The 18,429-nt window shown below is 33.4% G+C and overlaps 1 protein-coding gene across 20 annotated transcripts in view; it reads left to right on the top strand.

Annotated features, from left to right (window-relative positions):
* Positions 1 to 18,429, top strand: part of MYCBP2 (MYC binding protein 2) — a 283,201-nt gene that overhangs the window by 210,004 nt on the left and 54,768 nt on the right. For 9 of the 20 annotated variants that reach the window (XM_055360102.2, XM_055360098.2, XM_055360106.2 and 6 more), the window contains one exon: positions 14,272 to 14,373. The exons of the other annotated variants lie outside the window; for them this stretch is intronic. In XM_055360102.2, the coding sequence (XP_055216077.2) occupies positions 14,272 to 14,373 (102 nt within the window). The remainder of the gene's footprint in view (positions 1 to 14,271; positions 14,374 to 18,429) is intronic. 20 annotated transcript variants of the gene reach the window in all.

Raw genomic sequence — 18,429 nt, 5'->3', positions numbered from 1 at the left:
TTCGTTCTATGATAAATATTATTTTAGAAGAATGAAACAGAAGTGAGGAGTTAGTTTATTAATTTTGTGTTGCATCAGACTTTTTACATTTAGAAGTACTACTTAGGTTTCAAGAAGTTTTAAAGGTAAGGACAAAGGGAAAAACAAAGGAAAAATATCAGGATCAGTCAGGTAGAAAATTTATACTAGAAAATTTAAATTCATTCATATTCAAATTCAGTTTTAAATGAAAAATTGCCTATGTCATAGCAGTAGCAGACAAAAGAACTAAGGAGAAAGGAGAACCTTTTTGTTCTATCTAAAGAATCATTGCAAGTCTTTACAAAAACAAGCATAATTACCATTTTAATTTTACCAAATTTAATTAATAAAATATTTCAAAACAATAAACAGTAATAAAAGTTGATTTGTCTCTTCCAGGGAATAACAGTTTCTAGGTGACATTGTGTCAATATAATTTTATGCATATGTGTTATCAGTACCACAATTTTATTTACCACTATCTTGAAGCAAATTTGAAATCATGGCTTAGCTATGTTTCAATTAGCAGTTTTCTGAATCATTACTTGCCTATAGTCCAACAATGGAAATTACTTAGGTCTTGTTTTAAACTTCTTATTCGCAACAGGACGTCTCTAAATTTTGACTTCCAAATTCCAGAAAATGGAAGTCTTAATCTTTAGCGTCACAAAAAAAAGTATGGAATCTGAAAATAGTTTTAATTTTTTTAAATAATACAGAATTGTATTTTTTACATCGTGTTAGGAAAGGTAAATGTGGCAGAGGGCCAACATTTAAGACTCCCCAAGCAAGGTATTCTTCCCTGAACCTCACTGCCATGTATCCCACTAGCATATCACCTATGCTTTAGTAGATGGCTTATTCTTAGTGAACTTCCCTATGCTATTTAGTAAAATGAGAATTATTTTTGTTTTATACCTTTGTGATACTAAATAAATCATTATGTAGAAGACCATATTTACTCAATTTTGTTTATACTGATAGTCGCCACTATGTAGTAAACACTGTACTTAAGCACTTTGATACAGCCTCATTTGAGATACTGTCTCTTATGTCTGTTTTACAGAGAAGGAAACAGAGGCTTAGAGAGGATAAATGATTTGCCCCAGAAACATACATAGTAAAATGGTAGAGCCAGAACTTGAGGTCAATTCTGTTGACTACAAAGGCTATTTTAAATATTCAGCCTTACCTCGGTAAATAATGCAAAATCTACTTTAATATATATGTTTTTTTAATTTATATTTAAACTAGGTCTGGCATCTAGAGTATTAGCTTTGTTCAGATTGATTATTTTTCTTTTTATAGTTTGACTTTTTTTAATGTAACAGTAGTTTGAATGGAAAAAAAGATTTCCTAAATGTCATAACTCAAGATCCTGGTTAACTAGAAAAATTCTAGAAAGACACACATCAACCGGTGCATGGTTTAACTTCATCTAGCATTTCTATGAGCATTATTATCTGTAATTCTTTGGGGTTTTTTTCTGAATCATAGTTTTTTCACCTATCTTTGGAAATGTGAAAATAATCTGGCACATTAAGTTAATTTTTGATACCTTTTCTTTAGAATCAGGCAACATTTTATTTCATAAAATAGAATATTTGGTAATTTTTAAATTAGCAAAATTATTTCATTTTATATACGTAGAAATTATTTCAAGTGTTATTCTAGTGAAGTAGAATGTTACTGAAGTAGAATGTTACAGAAGTAAAAGTTAACAAATTTCCCTTGTCTTATGTGTGTGCACGCAGAGACATGAAAAAGAAAAGTATGTATATAGAATTTTCTTTACTGTTCTATAATTTACTTTTTAATTTAAAAACTAGTTATATAGTTTTTAGAATTGGTAAGCAATTTGGCAATAAAATTTTAGTGAACCAAAGTGGAGAATGGTATCTGTGTCTGCTTTCTTTAAGAATATTACATTCCTTATTTTCATTATCCCCATTTCTCTTGAAAGCTTCATTTTATGTCCTGTACCTTCTGACAGTGTCTTACACATCACAGGCATTCAAGGAGTGTTTATTGACTGTAGGTATTTAAGATTACCATTTCATCAATTTAAGATCTTGTGTTTTCTATTATGATATTCCATTGTTTACTCAGAGAACATCTTCAAAGAAGAGAATTTATTTCTTTCTCTTAGTAATTAAAGCCAACTATACTGTGACAGTATGATGTATGATAATTGTGGGTTTATACTGATTGAATTCTAAGCAAGATTCTCCAACTGAAAAACTATATTGCAAATGGCTTCATTTAACATAGCATTTTATCACTTTCTACCTACTGTTCCAGAGGCTGAATGGTTCATTTTTCAACTTTTATTTGTTTGTGGTAGAAAAATGGCAAATAAAACTGAAGACAATTTGCTTTTCTCCCAGAAACTTTTTAATACTTTTTTTATTTTATAATGTTTTATTTTTAATTTTGATGGGTACATAGTAGACATCTTCCAGCAATTTCAAACATGAAATATACGATATATGTCAAAAGACAGTACTTTCAAGCACAGATGTCATAGCTCTAGGTTACCTTGCAACAAGAGTTTTTCTATTATACTCATAAGTCACATTCTTATGTGGGACAAAAAAAAATTAAATGTGACTCCAAAATTCATTTGGATATCTGCATGACTATTTATTTACATTTGAGAATATGAACACACTAAAGTACTATGTTTACTTAGCTTGTAGAAACATAATCATGGAAAGACTTTCAGCTCAGATTTCCCTTCCAGCTACTTACTGGCTCTAAGTTATCTGACAGGTCTGAATTTTTGTTACCTTATTATAAAATGGGATTCCCAATAAATGTTATCTTTTGATGTTATTATTGCCTTTTGATGCAAATACTTAATACCTCTCATGCTTTGAGGAAAATATAGAAAAAGTTCCTCTCTAAAAGAGAGCAATCTATTCTTGGTGTGGAATGAGTTGCAGGAAGGAATTTAGAAAGGGACAAATGAGCTTTCCTAGTTCCTTTTGGGTCTATTTTTGCAATGTAATTCAGTTACCTGTTTTAAGATTCTTAATGTATTTAGACTGCATTCAGATGTTAGTGTGAATGTTAGCATAAAAGCCAGGTTTGTTTGTAAGGCTTAGACTGAGTCATTTCTACCCCGGATTATAATCTCAGCACTGTATTTGTCAGTTTGTTGTTTGCCTGCTTTGAAGGTATGTGGATGAAGCACTTGATTTAGGAATGAGGACCTGTGGGATTTAATCCCTGTTTTAGAAGATTAGAGTCCACATTGGTTCACATATCAAAGTTTAATAAAACTTTTCCACTTGACTCTATAACATCTGTCACAACAGCCAACATACTTATTTTTGTTTTGGGGCTAACATCTCCAGCATCCCTACAAATACTAATCATTTTAGGCATGGGCTTGAATTTATCTTCACTGAGCTGAGCCATCTTCTCAGTGACATAAAAGCTTTGACCCAGGTATTTTGTTTTGCTGCTTCATCAGTGATTTATTCATCCACCCTTTACTTCATCCAAGGAATTCAAACCACAAAGAATGCTGATGTTGCTTACAAGACATTTTGTCCCAGTGCATTTGTTTGCTTTCTCCTGGCTTGATTTGACCTTTTATCTCTCCCTCTTCCCCCACCTCTTTATTTGCTACTGTGTTTATTTCACCATTACCATCTTTCTTTAGATGACTTATTCATTCTTCCATTTATTCACCTGCTTTTGTTAAGTATCTACTCTGTGCTAGGTTATGGTGATGAGCAAGGTTAAAAAAAAAAAAAAAAAAGCAAAACCATGATCACTGATGTTGAAGGCTTCTAGAATATTTTAAGAGATATAACCTAGTTAACGAAAAAATAATGGCATGTTTTAAGTGCAACAGGAGCAGTAGTCACAGGATGCAATGGAAACATAGGAGAGAAAGCTTCTGGCTCAGCTAGGAGAGGTTAGAGAAACATTCAAAAAAGAGTCAGGTCCTACTCAGAGTGTTGAAGGACTTGTGAGAATTTATCAGGCAAGGAGGAGTGGAGATGAGGAAGGAGGTTAATGGAGCATTCCAACTATAAGGATAACATGAGTTACATTACAGAGAGCCAATGAATCACAAAGTATTTATTGAGTCCACCTACGTGTCAGGCAGTGTACTAAGCACTGTTCATGCAGAGGGCCAGTTTGGAGTAATGAAACTCCAAAGTTTGATTAGAATAGGCTTAGGAGAAAATGGGGAAAGAGAAATTGGAGACAATGAGTATAGAGAAGTGTGTCAAGATTTGATCTAAAGAGAAGATACTAAGAGAGAAGATACAAGATCTGGAGAGGTTTTTGTTCTATTTTGTTTGTTAATGGAAAAAAAAGTATATCAAGGTTGTTTTCTAATGAGAGTAATTCAGTTGAAAGAAATATTAATAATGCAGGAGGGTGAGGAGAATTACTGGCACAGTATTCTTTTATAGAAGAGGGGATGCAGACCAGGCGTAGTGGCTCACACCTATATTCCCAACATTTGGCGAGGCCAAGGTAGAAGGATGGCATGAGGCCAGGAGTTTGAGACCAGCCAAGACAACATAGCAAGTCCTTGTTTCTATAAAAATTAAAAAAAATTTTTTTAAAGATCAGCTGGGCATAGTGATGCACACCTGTAATCCTAGCTACTTGACAGGCTGAAGCAGGCAAATCACTTAAGCCCAGGAGTTCGAGGCTACAGTCAACCATAATTGCATGCCACCGCACTCTAGCCTGAGCAACAGAGTGAGACCTTGTCTCTAATATGTATATATACAGATATAATATATAATATATAAAATACATATTATATGTAAAATATATATTATATAAATAAAATATATATTATATATTATATAAATAAAATATTATATATAAAATATATATTATATATTATATAAATAAAATATTATATATAAAATATATATTATATATTATATAAATAAAATATTATATATAAAATATATATTATATATTATATAAATAAAATATATATATATTTTTTATATATATATAATTTTATATATTTTATATATATTTTATATATATATAATATATATTTTATATATATAATATATTTTTATATATATAAAATATATATATATTATATATATATTTTATATATATAATATATTTTTATATATATAAAATATATATATATTATATATATTTTATATATATAATATATTTTTTATATATTTTATATATATATAAAATATAAAGAAGAGGGGATACAGTCCAGTGCAAAGTGGAAAGTTTGGCTAAGTAGGATCATAAATAGTTATCCATCATAACAAGCAAGAAAGAAGAATGTATATTATTGGGAGCTCTTTTTTCTAAGTAAAATAGGAAGCACTTATCAGCTCAGAGTTACCATGGAGAGACTGCATTGATAGTTTGAGGAAAGAGAAGATATGAGATATTAAAAGCTAACATATGTCAAATATTTATCACATGCCAGGCACCATTCATGGGAATCAACTTTTATCCCTGTCCAAGAACATGGTTCACTTGAGAAACTTCATGCATGTGCAGCTTTAAGTGACCTAGTGTCAGTGTCTTAGACTAGAGAGGATGGGGCTGGATCATGAAGGGTCTTGTAAACCATACTTAGTTTAGACTTTATGTGCAGTGAATAAATGGAGGGCGCACATAGAGGAAATTGTTCTGCAGAATTTTAAATAAAAAGAGTGATATGATCAGTTTTACATTTGGGACAGATAACTGAAAATATTATGAAAAAGGTCCTGGAGAAAGGGAGAATGTTGGAGGCAAAGAGTCCAGAGAAAAGCTGAGTAGGGTTTAAGCTGAGGTTAATTGCAGGGAGAATGTAGAAGAAATATTTAGGCAGTAAAATGCTTAGGACCAGTCTGGACAACAAAGCGAGACCCCGTCTCTACTTAAAAAAAAAAAAAAAAAAAAAAAAAAAGGAAATTAGCCAAGCACTGAGGGCTGCACCTATATTCCTGGCTACTTTGGAGGCTGAAGCAGGAGGATTCCTTGAGCCCAGGAGTTTGAGGCTGCAGTGAGCAGCCTGGGTGAAAAGAGCAAGACCCTGCCTCTTAAAAAAAAAAAAAAAAGGAAGTGACATGCTGATTAAAGTTAGGAGCCAGTCTCAAATGACATCTACTTTTATGCTCTGTTTTGAAAGATAATATCTTACCTAGTACCAAGAATAAAACACAAAACCACCTTTTAAGAAAAAATGAGTTCAGTTGGATGACTTAGCTCCAGTTGGCTATAATATAACTTGAAATTGAGAAATATATTTAGCATTCTCATAATTAAAGATGGCATTGTTGACTGACAAGTTGAAAATATAAAATTATTCATATATTACATTTTATTTAAAAATATTATTAAAGCATTCTCATGATTTTGCACTCAATTTAGGAAGGATTAGGTCTGCTATATCTCCCACTTTGTTATTCTCTGAAACTTCTGTACCTGTAGTATATCTCATTACTTAAGCTGAACAAAACAAAATGTTCATTTTTTATAATCAGACTTCTCATCCTTATCATCAGATTGTCTTTCCTCCTTTGGTTTATTTAAGAAATGTGCATCAGCAGCAGCCATTATGTCTTATGATGGCATAATTTCAAGTGTTCTAGGGGCCTAAGAAGTTATCCAGATCTCATTTTGAAATGAGAGAATTCTTGCTGACTTGCCCAAAGTCATAGCTGGCAAATCTAGAACTTGAACATGAGAGTCTGTATCGGGGGAACCCGCCCCCAATATTTCAATGTAGGTTCTTTCTATTTTCCCTAAGCGTTGGCCAGTCTGAGAAAAAAAGAGAAAGAGGACAAAGAGGAATTTTACAGCTGGGCGTCTGGCGGTGACATCACATATTGGTAGGACCGTGATGTCCTCTGAGCCACAAAACCAGCAGGTTTTTATTAAGCAGGTTTTTATCAAAAGGGGAGGGGATGCAAGAACAGGGAGTAGGTCACAAAGATTACATGCCTCAAAGGGCAAAAAGATCACAAGGCAAAGGGCAAAGCAAAGATCACAAGGCAGAGGGCAAAATTAAAATTACTGATGAGGGTCTATGTTCGGCTGTGCACGTATTGTCTTGATAAACATCTTAACAGAAAACAGGGTTCAAGAGCAGAGAACCGATCTGACCTCAATTTCACTAGGGTGGGGTTTTTTCCCTGCCTTGTGAGCCTGAGGGTACTGCAGGAGACCAGGGCGTATTTCAGTCCTTATCTCAACCGAATAAGACAGACACTTCCAGAGCAGCCGTTTATAGACCTCCCCCCGGGAATGCAATTCTTTTCTTAGGGTCTTAATATTTAATATTCCTTGCTAGGAGAAGACTTTAGTGATATCTCTCCTACTTGCACATCTGTTTATAGGCTCTCTGTAAGAAGAAAAATGTGGCTCTATTCTGCCTAACCCCGCAGGCAGTCAGACCTTATGGTTGTCTTCCCTTGTTCCTTGAAAATCGCTGTTGTTCGGTTCATTTTCAAGGTGCACTGATTTCATATTGTTCAAACACACATGTTTTACAATCAATTTGTACAATAGTGGTCCTGAGGTGACGTACATTCTCAGCTTACAAAGATAACAGGATTAAGAGATTAAGGTAAAGACAGGCATAAGAAACTGTAAGAGTATTATTTGGGAACTGATAAATGTCCATGACATCTTCACAATGTATGTTCAGAGATTGCAGTAAAGACAGGTGTAAGAAATTATAAAAGTATTAATTTGGGGAACTGATAAATGTCCATGAAATCTTCACAATTTATGTTCCTCTGCCACGGTTCCAGCCAGTCCCTCCGTTCGGGGTCTCTGACTTTCCGCAACAAGTCTGCTAACTCATTCCAGTGGTTTTTTCCAACTGCATCTCAGTTATCTTACATAGACTGCAAGAAGTGAGAAAGACAAGAGGTCATCTAGTCCAGTCTTGCTATTTTATACTTTAAATCCCTCAACAACATCCCTGATGAACTTTTGCCAGGCCGGTAATTAACAATATCACAAGGCTGTTCTGATTGTCTGTATTTCTCAGTGTTTGTTAGAGCAGGGATCTCCAACCCCCAGGCCACAGACCAATACTGGTCCAAGGCCTGTTAGGAACCCAGCTGTACAGCAGGAGGAGAGCATTACTGCCTGAGCTTTACTTCCTATCAGATCAGCTGCGGCATTAGATTCTCATAAGAGTGCAAACCCTAGTATGAACTGTGCATGCAAGGGATCTAGGTTGCGAGCTCCTCATGAGAATCTAATGCCTGATGATCTGAGGTGGAACAGTTTCATCTTGAGACTATTTCCCCAACCCCCCATCATATGGAAAAATTGTCTCCCAAGAAACCAGTCCCTGGTCCCAAAAAGTTAGGGGACCATTGTGTCAGAGAACTAAGGAAACCGTCCTCTACCTGCCACATAAGAATAAAGGAAACAATGGAACAGTTTCCCTACTTTTCCTAATTAACACGTATTCCCATTTTGAGGCAGTGAGTTGCTGGTACCTGCTTTCTCCTTCTTTCTCCAAATAGTACTTTAAAAGTATCTTATCCTGGCTGGGTGCAGTGGCTCATGCCTGTAATCCCAGCACTTTGGGAGGATGAGGCGGGCAAATCACAAGGTCAGGAGATGAAGACCATCCTGGCTAACACAGTGAAACCCCGTCTCTACTAAAAATACAAAAAATTAGCCAGGTGTGGTGGCAGGCACCTGTAGTCCCAGCTACTCGGGAAGCTGAGGCAGGAGAATGGTGTGAACCTGGGAGGCAGAGCTTGCAGTGAGCTGAGATCATGCCTCTGCACTTTAGCCTGGGCAACAGAGCAAGACTCCATCTCAAAAAAAAAATAAAAATAAAGTATCTTATCCTAAAAGCACTAATGTTTTTGGTTTAGGTTTTAGCTGTCTTTGTGCTGCGTAAGCATTGTCTCTTTCTCAGGATGTCACTTCCGGAGGCAGGAAAGGGTAATGGTTAATGCTAATCACTTTATCAAAATGTCTGATTTCTCTGATGTATAATTAATATTTTTCCCTTGCAACTAATAAGCAATTTGTGGAAAGTGAGATTTTTACTTTTAAAAGCATATCCAACCTTCTTGTGTCTCAAGTTAATGCTCGGGAAGCAGTACCTGTCTCTTATATTTTGAAGTTATTCTTTCTAAGGCCTAAGATATATACCCATCAAATTATGCTCAGAATTTTTGTCTCAGCCATCACAAACCCTGAAATGATACGCTTTTCCTAAGTGTTATTTTCCTTAACCATATTTGCTAGAGATGTAGAATATATTCAATAATATGCTATGTGTATGTTTTCTTCAAGTTCAATTATGTGTAGATGTCATTTAGAGAAACAGTGTATTTTGGGGGGAATCCACTTTATGTGTCCCATCTTCTTTCCACATTCAGATCATGTGGATTAATGTCATAGTCTAGTAAAAAGCTTGTTTCTATTTTATCCTTAAGTTTAAAATGTCGTTCTTTCATTCTATTAGCATAATTCTTTTAGTATACTAACATTTATGTAAATAAGTCTTACATAAATACTAACATTTATATAAATAAGTCTTACATAAATACTAACATTTATATAAACAAATCTTTAGTCTAATTCTTTTAGTATACCAACATTTATGTAAATAAATCTTAGTTTCTGTTCCACGTCCTAAGCTCCTTTACCATTCACATAATTCCATATTCCTCCTGATAAGTTTACTACAAAGAAGAATATTAGATGTATTGATTATGCAGTGATACTGCATCTAAAGCTGTCAGTCAAGAATGGCTGCCATAGCTAAGAGTATATACAAATCATCACTGTTACTTTATTTTATTTTTTTAATTTTATTTATTTATTTATTTTTTTGAGACAATTTCACTCTGTCGCCCACACTGGAGTACAGTGGTGCAATCTAGGCTCACTGCAACCTCCCCCTCCCAGGCTCTAGTGATCCTCCCACCTCCGCCTCCTGAGTAGTGAGGACTGGAGGCGAGTGTCCCCACACCTGCCTAATTTTTGTATTTTTTTGTGGAGATGGGGTTTCACCATGTTGCCTAAGCTGGTCTCAAACTCCTGGGCTCAAGCAATTTGATTGCCTTGGCCTACCAAAGTGCTAGGATAACAGACTTGAGCCACTGTGCCTAGTCCTGTCACTTTCTGAAAAATCCTATGAAGCATTAATAGAAGTGGGAATAATAATCACACTTAATTATGCCTGTTTTTAAATCTGCATATTGTTTGATTAATCACATCTTTTGGCCAAGTTGAAGGCATAATTTATATATTGTCTATAAGAATCAATAAACTAGTTTCTAAATATGTTTTAAATAAATAATTTTAAAATTAATTTCTCAAATATCCTCAACTATAAAGTTAGACCTATTTACTGTTTCTTGTAGGAGCCTATTGCTGTCAAAAAATATCTGAAGTTCTATTCAGAGAAAAATAGAAATGCACAATGACTAGGACTTAAGTTGAGGAAAGTCAGCAACACTGTTCCCATCATTCTACCATAAATGTGGCAAAATCTTATTGTTTGTGACAGATCTATAGAATTAGATTTTCTTATATCTAAAGAAATATATATAAATACATAAATGTAGGTATGTATAGCATGAACAGAATACAGTGCTATTTGACCAATGTCACAAGACTTATTTGTAAAACCTCCTCAAGCTCTTGCCAATATCTTAGTTAAGACTGCATCTAAGGTGGGAGGAGGATGAAGATTGAAAAACTGTCAGGTAATGCTTGATTACCTGGGTGACAAAATTATGTTTACACCAAACCCCCATGACACACAGTTTACCCATGTAACAAACCTACACATGTCCCCCTTGAACCTAAAATAAAAGTTGGAAAGAAAAAAATTGGAAAGAAAAAAAAAGGAACTTAAAGAGAAAAAAAAGATTGTATCTAGTAGTTTTACTAAGACTATAAAATTTCCGACGGCTCCACTACCTCCTCAAGATTGAGAACTAAACAACATGAGAAGCACAATTACCTGCCAAAGATTCTTTTTGCTGTCGCCGTTTGTAGCATCCCAGTGGAATGTCTTTGAAAAAAATTTTTTTTATCTGTATTATCTCACCTGCTCTGAGTATTGGTGACAGTGATATATGCATTGTGATTAGACACCTAGCCTCCTGAATATAATGTATTTCCAGTATATTGTCCTTCTGAATAGCCTGTTTACAATTCTTTGAACATTGCCTGCCAATAATTTAGCAAATTATTATTGAATGTCACAGCTTGATTATAGAACATAGTAAGAAATCAACAAATTGAACACCAAACTGAATTTAATGCTAAAAATTATCCTTTTAAAAAATAATGTATTACTAATTTTTACTCATGAAATTTAACATTTCCAATCATTGCTTAGTTGTTGACTCAATACTCAAAAATAATATATGCTACTTTTAAAATCCCAAAACCTCCAGATTTGTGTACTGCCACCAGGTGTTGACAGGTGCCTTGATTCTTCTAGTTTGTGGTTCCAACGATAAGGTCAGGGTCCTGATACAGCAAAACCACCATTTGTCTTTGTTAAACTGAAATGAGAATGCGTTCCTTATTGGAAAGAAAAGTTACACGGTTTTATTATTATCATCAGTACTTAGAGAAGACTTAAAAAGTACAATTTAAAATGAACTCAAAGTTTCTGTGACTAGGAAATGATACGACTCAGGGAATTTAATACTTGGGATCCAAAACAAAGAAAACAAAATGACCCATAAAGAACCATGTTGTTTATGAGGGCAAACTATAGTAAACAAACAACATTAACTTCAAATGAGCACTGGAGAAAAATCCTGATTCTTTAAAATTGTTTTTAATATTATTCTCTTTAACTTAGTGATACCCAAAAAAGAATCAAAATTTTGTGGAGATGAATATAATAACTGGTTGTCTTATCTGTATTAACAGGATTTTGTAAAAGCATTATTATTTCTGTCAATTGATTTTTAAAACATCTATCAACTTTTTTCTTTTGTGTATAGATATCAATGTATCTCATAGATTGTTTCCCTTTTTTAAATCAAAAAGTATAAATCTTTATAAAAATTAACTATAACTTTATGAAAGTATGTTTAAACTTGAGCAGATTTTGTAAAAATTTAATGTGCAGAACGTGTTGTTTTCAGCAACAGCTTAATTTCTTTAGTCACTTAACCTTTTTTAGACTTTTGTTTTTAAAAAATTTCTTTTTTTCACTCTGAATCATACCTAGGAATCCAGTCTCTCTAGCCTTTGTAATATATTGAAAAGACTTGAAGGCCATTTTGCCTTCAAACTTTTTTCCAGGAGTTTGTCCTTAAACCTCTAACATCTTATAAGTTTCCTCGCAGTTTTTCACATTTCTGTTTTATGTGTGCTTCCAATTAAGATGGTATTCTTCTGATTTCCTATTCCTGTGTCTTCCTGCTATGTGGAGTCTTCACAGATTTTTAGCAGCCAGGCCAGGAGATTGTATTCCTTCCTGTATTGGCAGGTTGGATTCCCCCTGAATTAACTCTTCCATTCAGAGGCTGCCACCATTCTAGTTCGTGTCTTGAAGAATTGTATCACCCTCCTAACTGATATTTTAATGATAGCTGCAAACTCCTTATTATATGACACTTAAATAGCATAAGAGCTCCTTTTGCAGCACCTGACATCCTTTGAGGTTTATAGATTTGTTCAAAATGAAGGATGTACAAAAATATTAAAAATTTAACTTTTTAAAACTTGGATTAAGATGGCTTTATGCCATGGTATGTTGCTATCTACTCCTCCTATTGTCTCTTGAGCCCACTGCATTCCAGCTTTAGTCCCTATCCTCAGAAACTGCTGTAGTCAGTCTGTGACTTTTGTGTTGCCAAATTCAGTTGTCGATTCTAAGATGTCAGTTTTACTTAATCTGTCAGCAGTGTTTGACAGAGTTGGTCTTTCTTCTTAGAAACACATTCATTTGCCTGCCGGATATTTCCTGCCTTACAGACTGCTGAATTCTAGTCTCCTTTCTACATCCTCATCTAGAAATGTCCTAGGGCTTTGGCCTCTTCTAGGCATCTCTCCCAAAGTGGTATTCTGCAGTCATGGAGAATGACACATCTGTAGGCATATGACTCCCAAGTTTCTCGGCACCTGATGTGATGTATACTTATTTGTTCATTCCCTCTCTCCTTTCTCCTAAATATAAACTCTGTGAGAGCAGGGACTTTGTTCCTGTTCACCACTGTGTCTGCAATGCATAGAACAGTATCTAACACGTAATATATACTCATACTTTACATTGAATGACTTCTTAATTTATGGGTCCATTCATCATTAATCTTGACCATAATAATGAATCAGCCGAAAACAGCACTTTTTTTGTTTTAAAAAAAGTGTGTGTTATGTCTAGTTTATTTCAATAATACTAAGACAACTATCTCCTTACTACCTGAGTTTATTTCAGCACAACCGATTAATTTTGTTTTAATTGCTATGAGTTAAAAACTTTAAATACAGTGAGTTTTTTAAAATTCAGATAGAGATGTTTTTTAGCTTACTGCTTTTAAAAGACTGCAATTTAAAGGTTCTGTTAATTCTTCAAAAAAAGATAAATTAAGTACTTCATTTTCCTGCATAGTAAATCATTGACGTTCCTAACATTTTTTCAATGACTTATAAATTTTCTTTGCTTTGTTTGTGTTGTGACACGTTGTGTAAATGAGATTTGATATCAGAAGTAGGATCTACAAAACAAACACTAAATACTGGGGTTAGTACTAACGTTTTCACTGAAGATGGACCCAGAAAAGTAGCCAAACACAGTGTCACCCCGAGTCCATTCTGAGATACATACTGGAAAATTATAGTAATCAGTTCATTCAGGAAACCAAGTGACAATAGGTTAAGTCATGAGTAATATAAGTAATATAAGTAACATTTCTTTATCTTCCACTATTAAAAAAAACTTGTAAATCTTTATTTAAATGAACACCAAATTAAAGAAAACTGAGCCAAAGAAATGTAAGTCTAAAATGAAATGCTCAATTTTGATTTATCAGAGATATGAGCCTTACTAAGTTTTAAGTTAACAAATTTGGACATTAACACATGTTAATCTAAATTAATTAATTCGACCTTAGTTTTCAGTTTTAGAGAAATGTAAACTTGTTCAAAAATATAGCAGAATATAAACTATTTAAAATAACAGTTTATACTTGCATACCATTTGAAATGCTTTGTTTTTGCTTGTGTTCTCTGCTAAATTTTTTTTCCATTGAATCTGTGCTGCTTCTTTGCCAATGTTTTCCACTGTAGAATCTCCATCTCGCAACCTTGCTTCTCGTGAGCGCATTTACACAAATTATGGTGTAGCTGGGCCTGCCTCTGCTCTCTCATCTCTGTCTCACAAACTGAAGGGTGGGTATACATGCATTCATGGATGGGCCATTCTTAATGAACATAGGGAGTGTCATTAAAGATGTTTCCGTTCATCTCAGTCATGTTCATGCCATTCCATTTTTTTGATTTAAAGTTTATCATTTTATTTACATTTGTATATGTTTGAGTAATTTATGATGCTCCTATTCAGTATTATAATATAGATTATCCCAGTAGCTATGCATGTTTATTACATCTATAGGTTAAACATTACTCTTACTTAATTTTAAAACTTTATGAGATCATTAAAATTAAAATAGGTATAAAGAAGGAATTACCTAATTCGGGGAATTTTTAAAATCATTTTTATCAGAAAAAGATGATACATGTGCAAGGCATAAAGCACATTTTTTAGTCTTAAACTTATTGTTATATAATATAAAAATCATTTTACTATTTTAGTCTTTTATGAGAAACACTGATAATGAACTTAAAGTTTTTAAGTTTAAATTAGTTATTAGGACTCGTGTGTCTATTTACATCTATATGTAAACCTACCTGTCCTGTCTGGCCTAAATTTTTCTAATATTGTTTTCCTAGTGACTAAGTTTTAATATTTTAAACTTAGAAATGTTTAAACTATTGACAATTGACAAAATTTCAGACAATTTAAAAATATGTTTTTGGTTTTTTGAAACACTACAGATGCCTACTTAAATATTTTGTCTTAAAGTATTATTTAATTAAATTTAAATCTTGTAAATCTTTTAAAATCTTGTATTTAAATAAAATTTTATCAAAAAGAACTTTTACAGCAATGCCTAACATATTGTATAAGTTTTTCAACTAATTACTGATTTTCTTTTTTTCTTAGAAATAGATAAAACAGCTATATGTTTCTCATTATACAATTGACAGTATAAACATATAAATAGGAAATATAAAAATATACTAAATAGTATTGTACAACCTGTGCTATATAGTATATAGTATTGTGTGTAATAGCATATAGTATCATGTAACCTGATATGTGCTATATATCATGCCATGTGATATATGCATATAGTATTATGATATAGTATGATCCTGATAATTTATGATTTTGGCATGAAAAAATGTATGGGTCATTTAGTGAATGAATGCTTACCATTTAACATGTTTAGTAACATTTAACTTGCTTGCCCTAAGTTTCTATCCTGTCATTATTATTTCTTCAGGATTCCTTTAAAGTTAGAAAAATGTTTGCATATTATCACTTAAATGAAAGAGTACAGTCATTAAATAAATTAGGAGATGAATGTGAAAGTATTACGTATAGTCTGAAGATTTTTAGCAAACTGTTTATATTTGTTGATATTTTGAGCAGCCACAACATACAATTTTTAGTAATATTTAATAACATGCTGCAAAACATTTGAAACACAAATGAAGAAGATAAACACAAATTAGCACAGGGGCTTACCCCACTTAACAAGCATAGTTTTTTTTAATATATAAAATACATTTTGGAAAAATAAATTTTTCAAAAAGATTTAGTTATCATTTGAGAAATACATTTGAAAAAGAAATATTTCTGCCATTATTTGTATGCCTAAACTTCAACAGGTATTTAGCTGTCACCACTTACAGATCTTAAGAAAATATTCACCACTATTAGAGATATAATAAGATATACAAATGCCTGTTCTTTCTAACACTATGTAATAAACTTTTTTGCTCACATATGACAAGTGGTGTTCCTGGTATTTGGCAGATTCCATTTTTCAGGCAACCACAGAGGTTGTTTTCATGATGAGTAAATAACCTACCATCGTTAAGTGCATATGCATTCCTAGAATAGAGGTAGCATCAGCAGGTATTCACCATTCCTTTGCATGCAGCTGTTGTGCAGGTCAACCCCTAAGACACATCTGACACAGGGAGTAGGTAATCTTTGTCACGAACCCTTCCTATTTGTTAGAAATCCTACACAAGTTGTCCTTTTTTATAAATTAGAGAGAAAACCTCTTTCAGTTTACAGATGGATTTTTTGGAGAAAGGGATACCAAGTATAAAAAACTTACTAATTGTTTGTCTAGATTCCCATTATGTGTGGTTCAGTTTCTGAAATAAATGTGATGATAAAGGTGATAAACATGTCTCCAGCTGTCAGATTAATAACAAAAAACAGGTATTCCAAACATCACATACTCAAAATTAATGGCCATGACTACTGATGTTTAATCTACCAAATATAATTTGTTTACCAAATTTGCCATATGCTGTTACTAGGTCATAAGATTAGATGGGTAGCAATTTTTTGAACTACTTTTGAACAGTTTAAGGGTACTTAGATCACATCTGTTTATCTGTGCTCTCCCAAGACAGCATTGATAGTTAGAATTCTAAATTGCGATTTTTTAAACCCTTTTTTCAAAACTTAGCCCCATCTGTTAATACTGTATTTATAAAACAGAGCACATAATATGATAAAGGAGGTTAATGATTGAATAATGAAGCTTTGCAAGAAACTAAAAAGCATTATGTTTTAGTTACTTTTATTCATCCAAAGAACAGGAAAAATTATCTTAAATATTGGCATGTTGCAATCAAACATTTAGTTCATCAGTGTGCCCTGTATAAAGTACTTGCCATACTCGATTATTTCACCACGTAATTACTCAGTTTGCAAGTATCTAACCCTTACACATCAATAACTAATGTCACCTCTGTCCTGTGGCCTTGGGAGCCTTAATTGTAAAAAGTAGACTTCTGGAGAAGCTGAATACTTGGGAGTAGCAGAAGAAAAAAATCAAGAAAATTGGAATATATTACTCATTCAACAAATATTTATTGAATACCCCCTGTACTCCTGGATTCGTTCTTGGTATTACATCAGTGAAGAGTAACAGACAAAAATACCTGCCCTTGACAAAGACCGAGGCAGATTCTCCAGCACTACTGTCCTGAGCCATAGAGAACTAGAGCGTGACTATACACACTTAACACATGCACGGAAGCATAAAAAACATTTTCCTACATCATCTGAATTTGTTCACGCCCTTTTTTCTTTTAAAAAATAATAACATGCGGTTATAGCCAGTTAACAAATCTACCTTCATTTCCTAGGAACTCTCTTTGAAAAAACATAAATACTTCCAGATAGGTTTATGGATTTTCAGTTTTTTATACCACTTGAAACCCTTCAGTCAGATTGCTTTTCTCCTAACAACTAACTGGTATCACTTGCACTAAGAGTAGAAGTTTTTATTTTAAGGAGGAAAGGTGATGTTGAAGTTTGTACCATTTACTTGGGTCACAGACAGCCTGGCTCTTATGCCTCAAAGAAAAGCATAAAATAGAATGAAGGAGAGACACTGAATGAAGGCAGGGTGCTAAAAACAATTAATGTCCATGCAGAAATATCTAATGCTTTGCCTTAGAAAAGGGAGGTGATTCTTCTTTTTATCCTGTTTTTCTGTCATTCTCCTGACTCCTTGTTTTGAGGGTCCACAGTTCAGACTTTTACCACTCATTCTGAGGATCCACCGTTTCTGTGGTTTCCAAGGGAACACAGGCTCTGAGTTCTAAGCAGCTAAGCTTCCTGAACTTTTGGAGTGTAACCTGTTTATAAATAATTAAATAACAGCTTCAGGGCATTCGTATGCTCATTGTAAACTAGTCTAATCTGATCATAAAACAGAGTGCCTCTTAAGCAACTCTTTATTAGCCTAATTGTTTGTATGCATACACTTAAAAATTATAATTGTGTCTATGCATAAATTCAGTTCTCTGATTCAACAAAACCCATACCGTTGCCCTAAGGATGCGAGATGTCACTCTGCTGGAAATTTAGCTCTACTCTACATTTAAAATACAAGTTTTAACATTAAATAATTTCTTATTCCCCAAAAGATTAATTTCTGTCTCTTTCTAGTCCCTCACTGAATTTAAATTCTAACTAGTTATTGCACTAGGGCAGAGGTTGAGATATCACTGATAGTTCACACTGGATTTGTTCAACCTGTTGTTTTGCATCCATGAAAATAGTTTTTGGTGGTAATGATTGTGTAATGATGTGCAGAAATTTTATTAGAAATATTCCCCCCTTCTTTC

The sequence above is a fragment of the Gorilla gorilla genome, chromosome 14 (assembly GCF_029281585.2).
Source record: "Gorilla gorilla gorilla isolate KB3781 chromosome 14, NHGRI_mGorGor1-v2.1_pri, whole genome shotgun sequence".
NCBI lineage: Eukaryota > Metazoa > Chordata > Mammalia > Primates > Hominidae > Gorilla > Gorilla gorilla.
The sequence above is the reverse complement of the archived record's forward strand: the minus strand, read 5'-3'. Positions and strand labels throughout refer to the sequence as shown.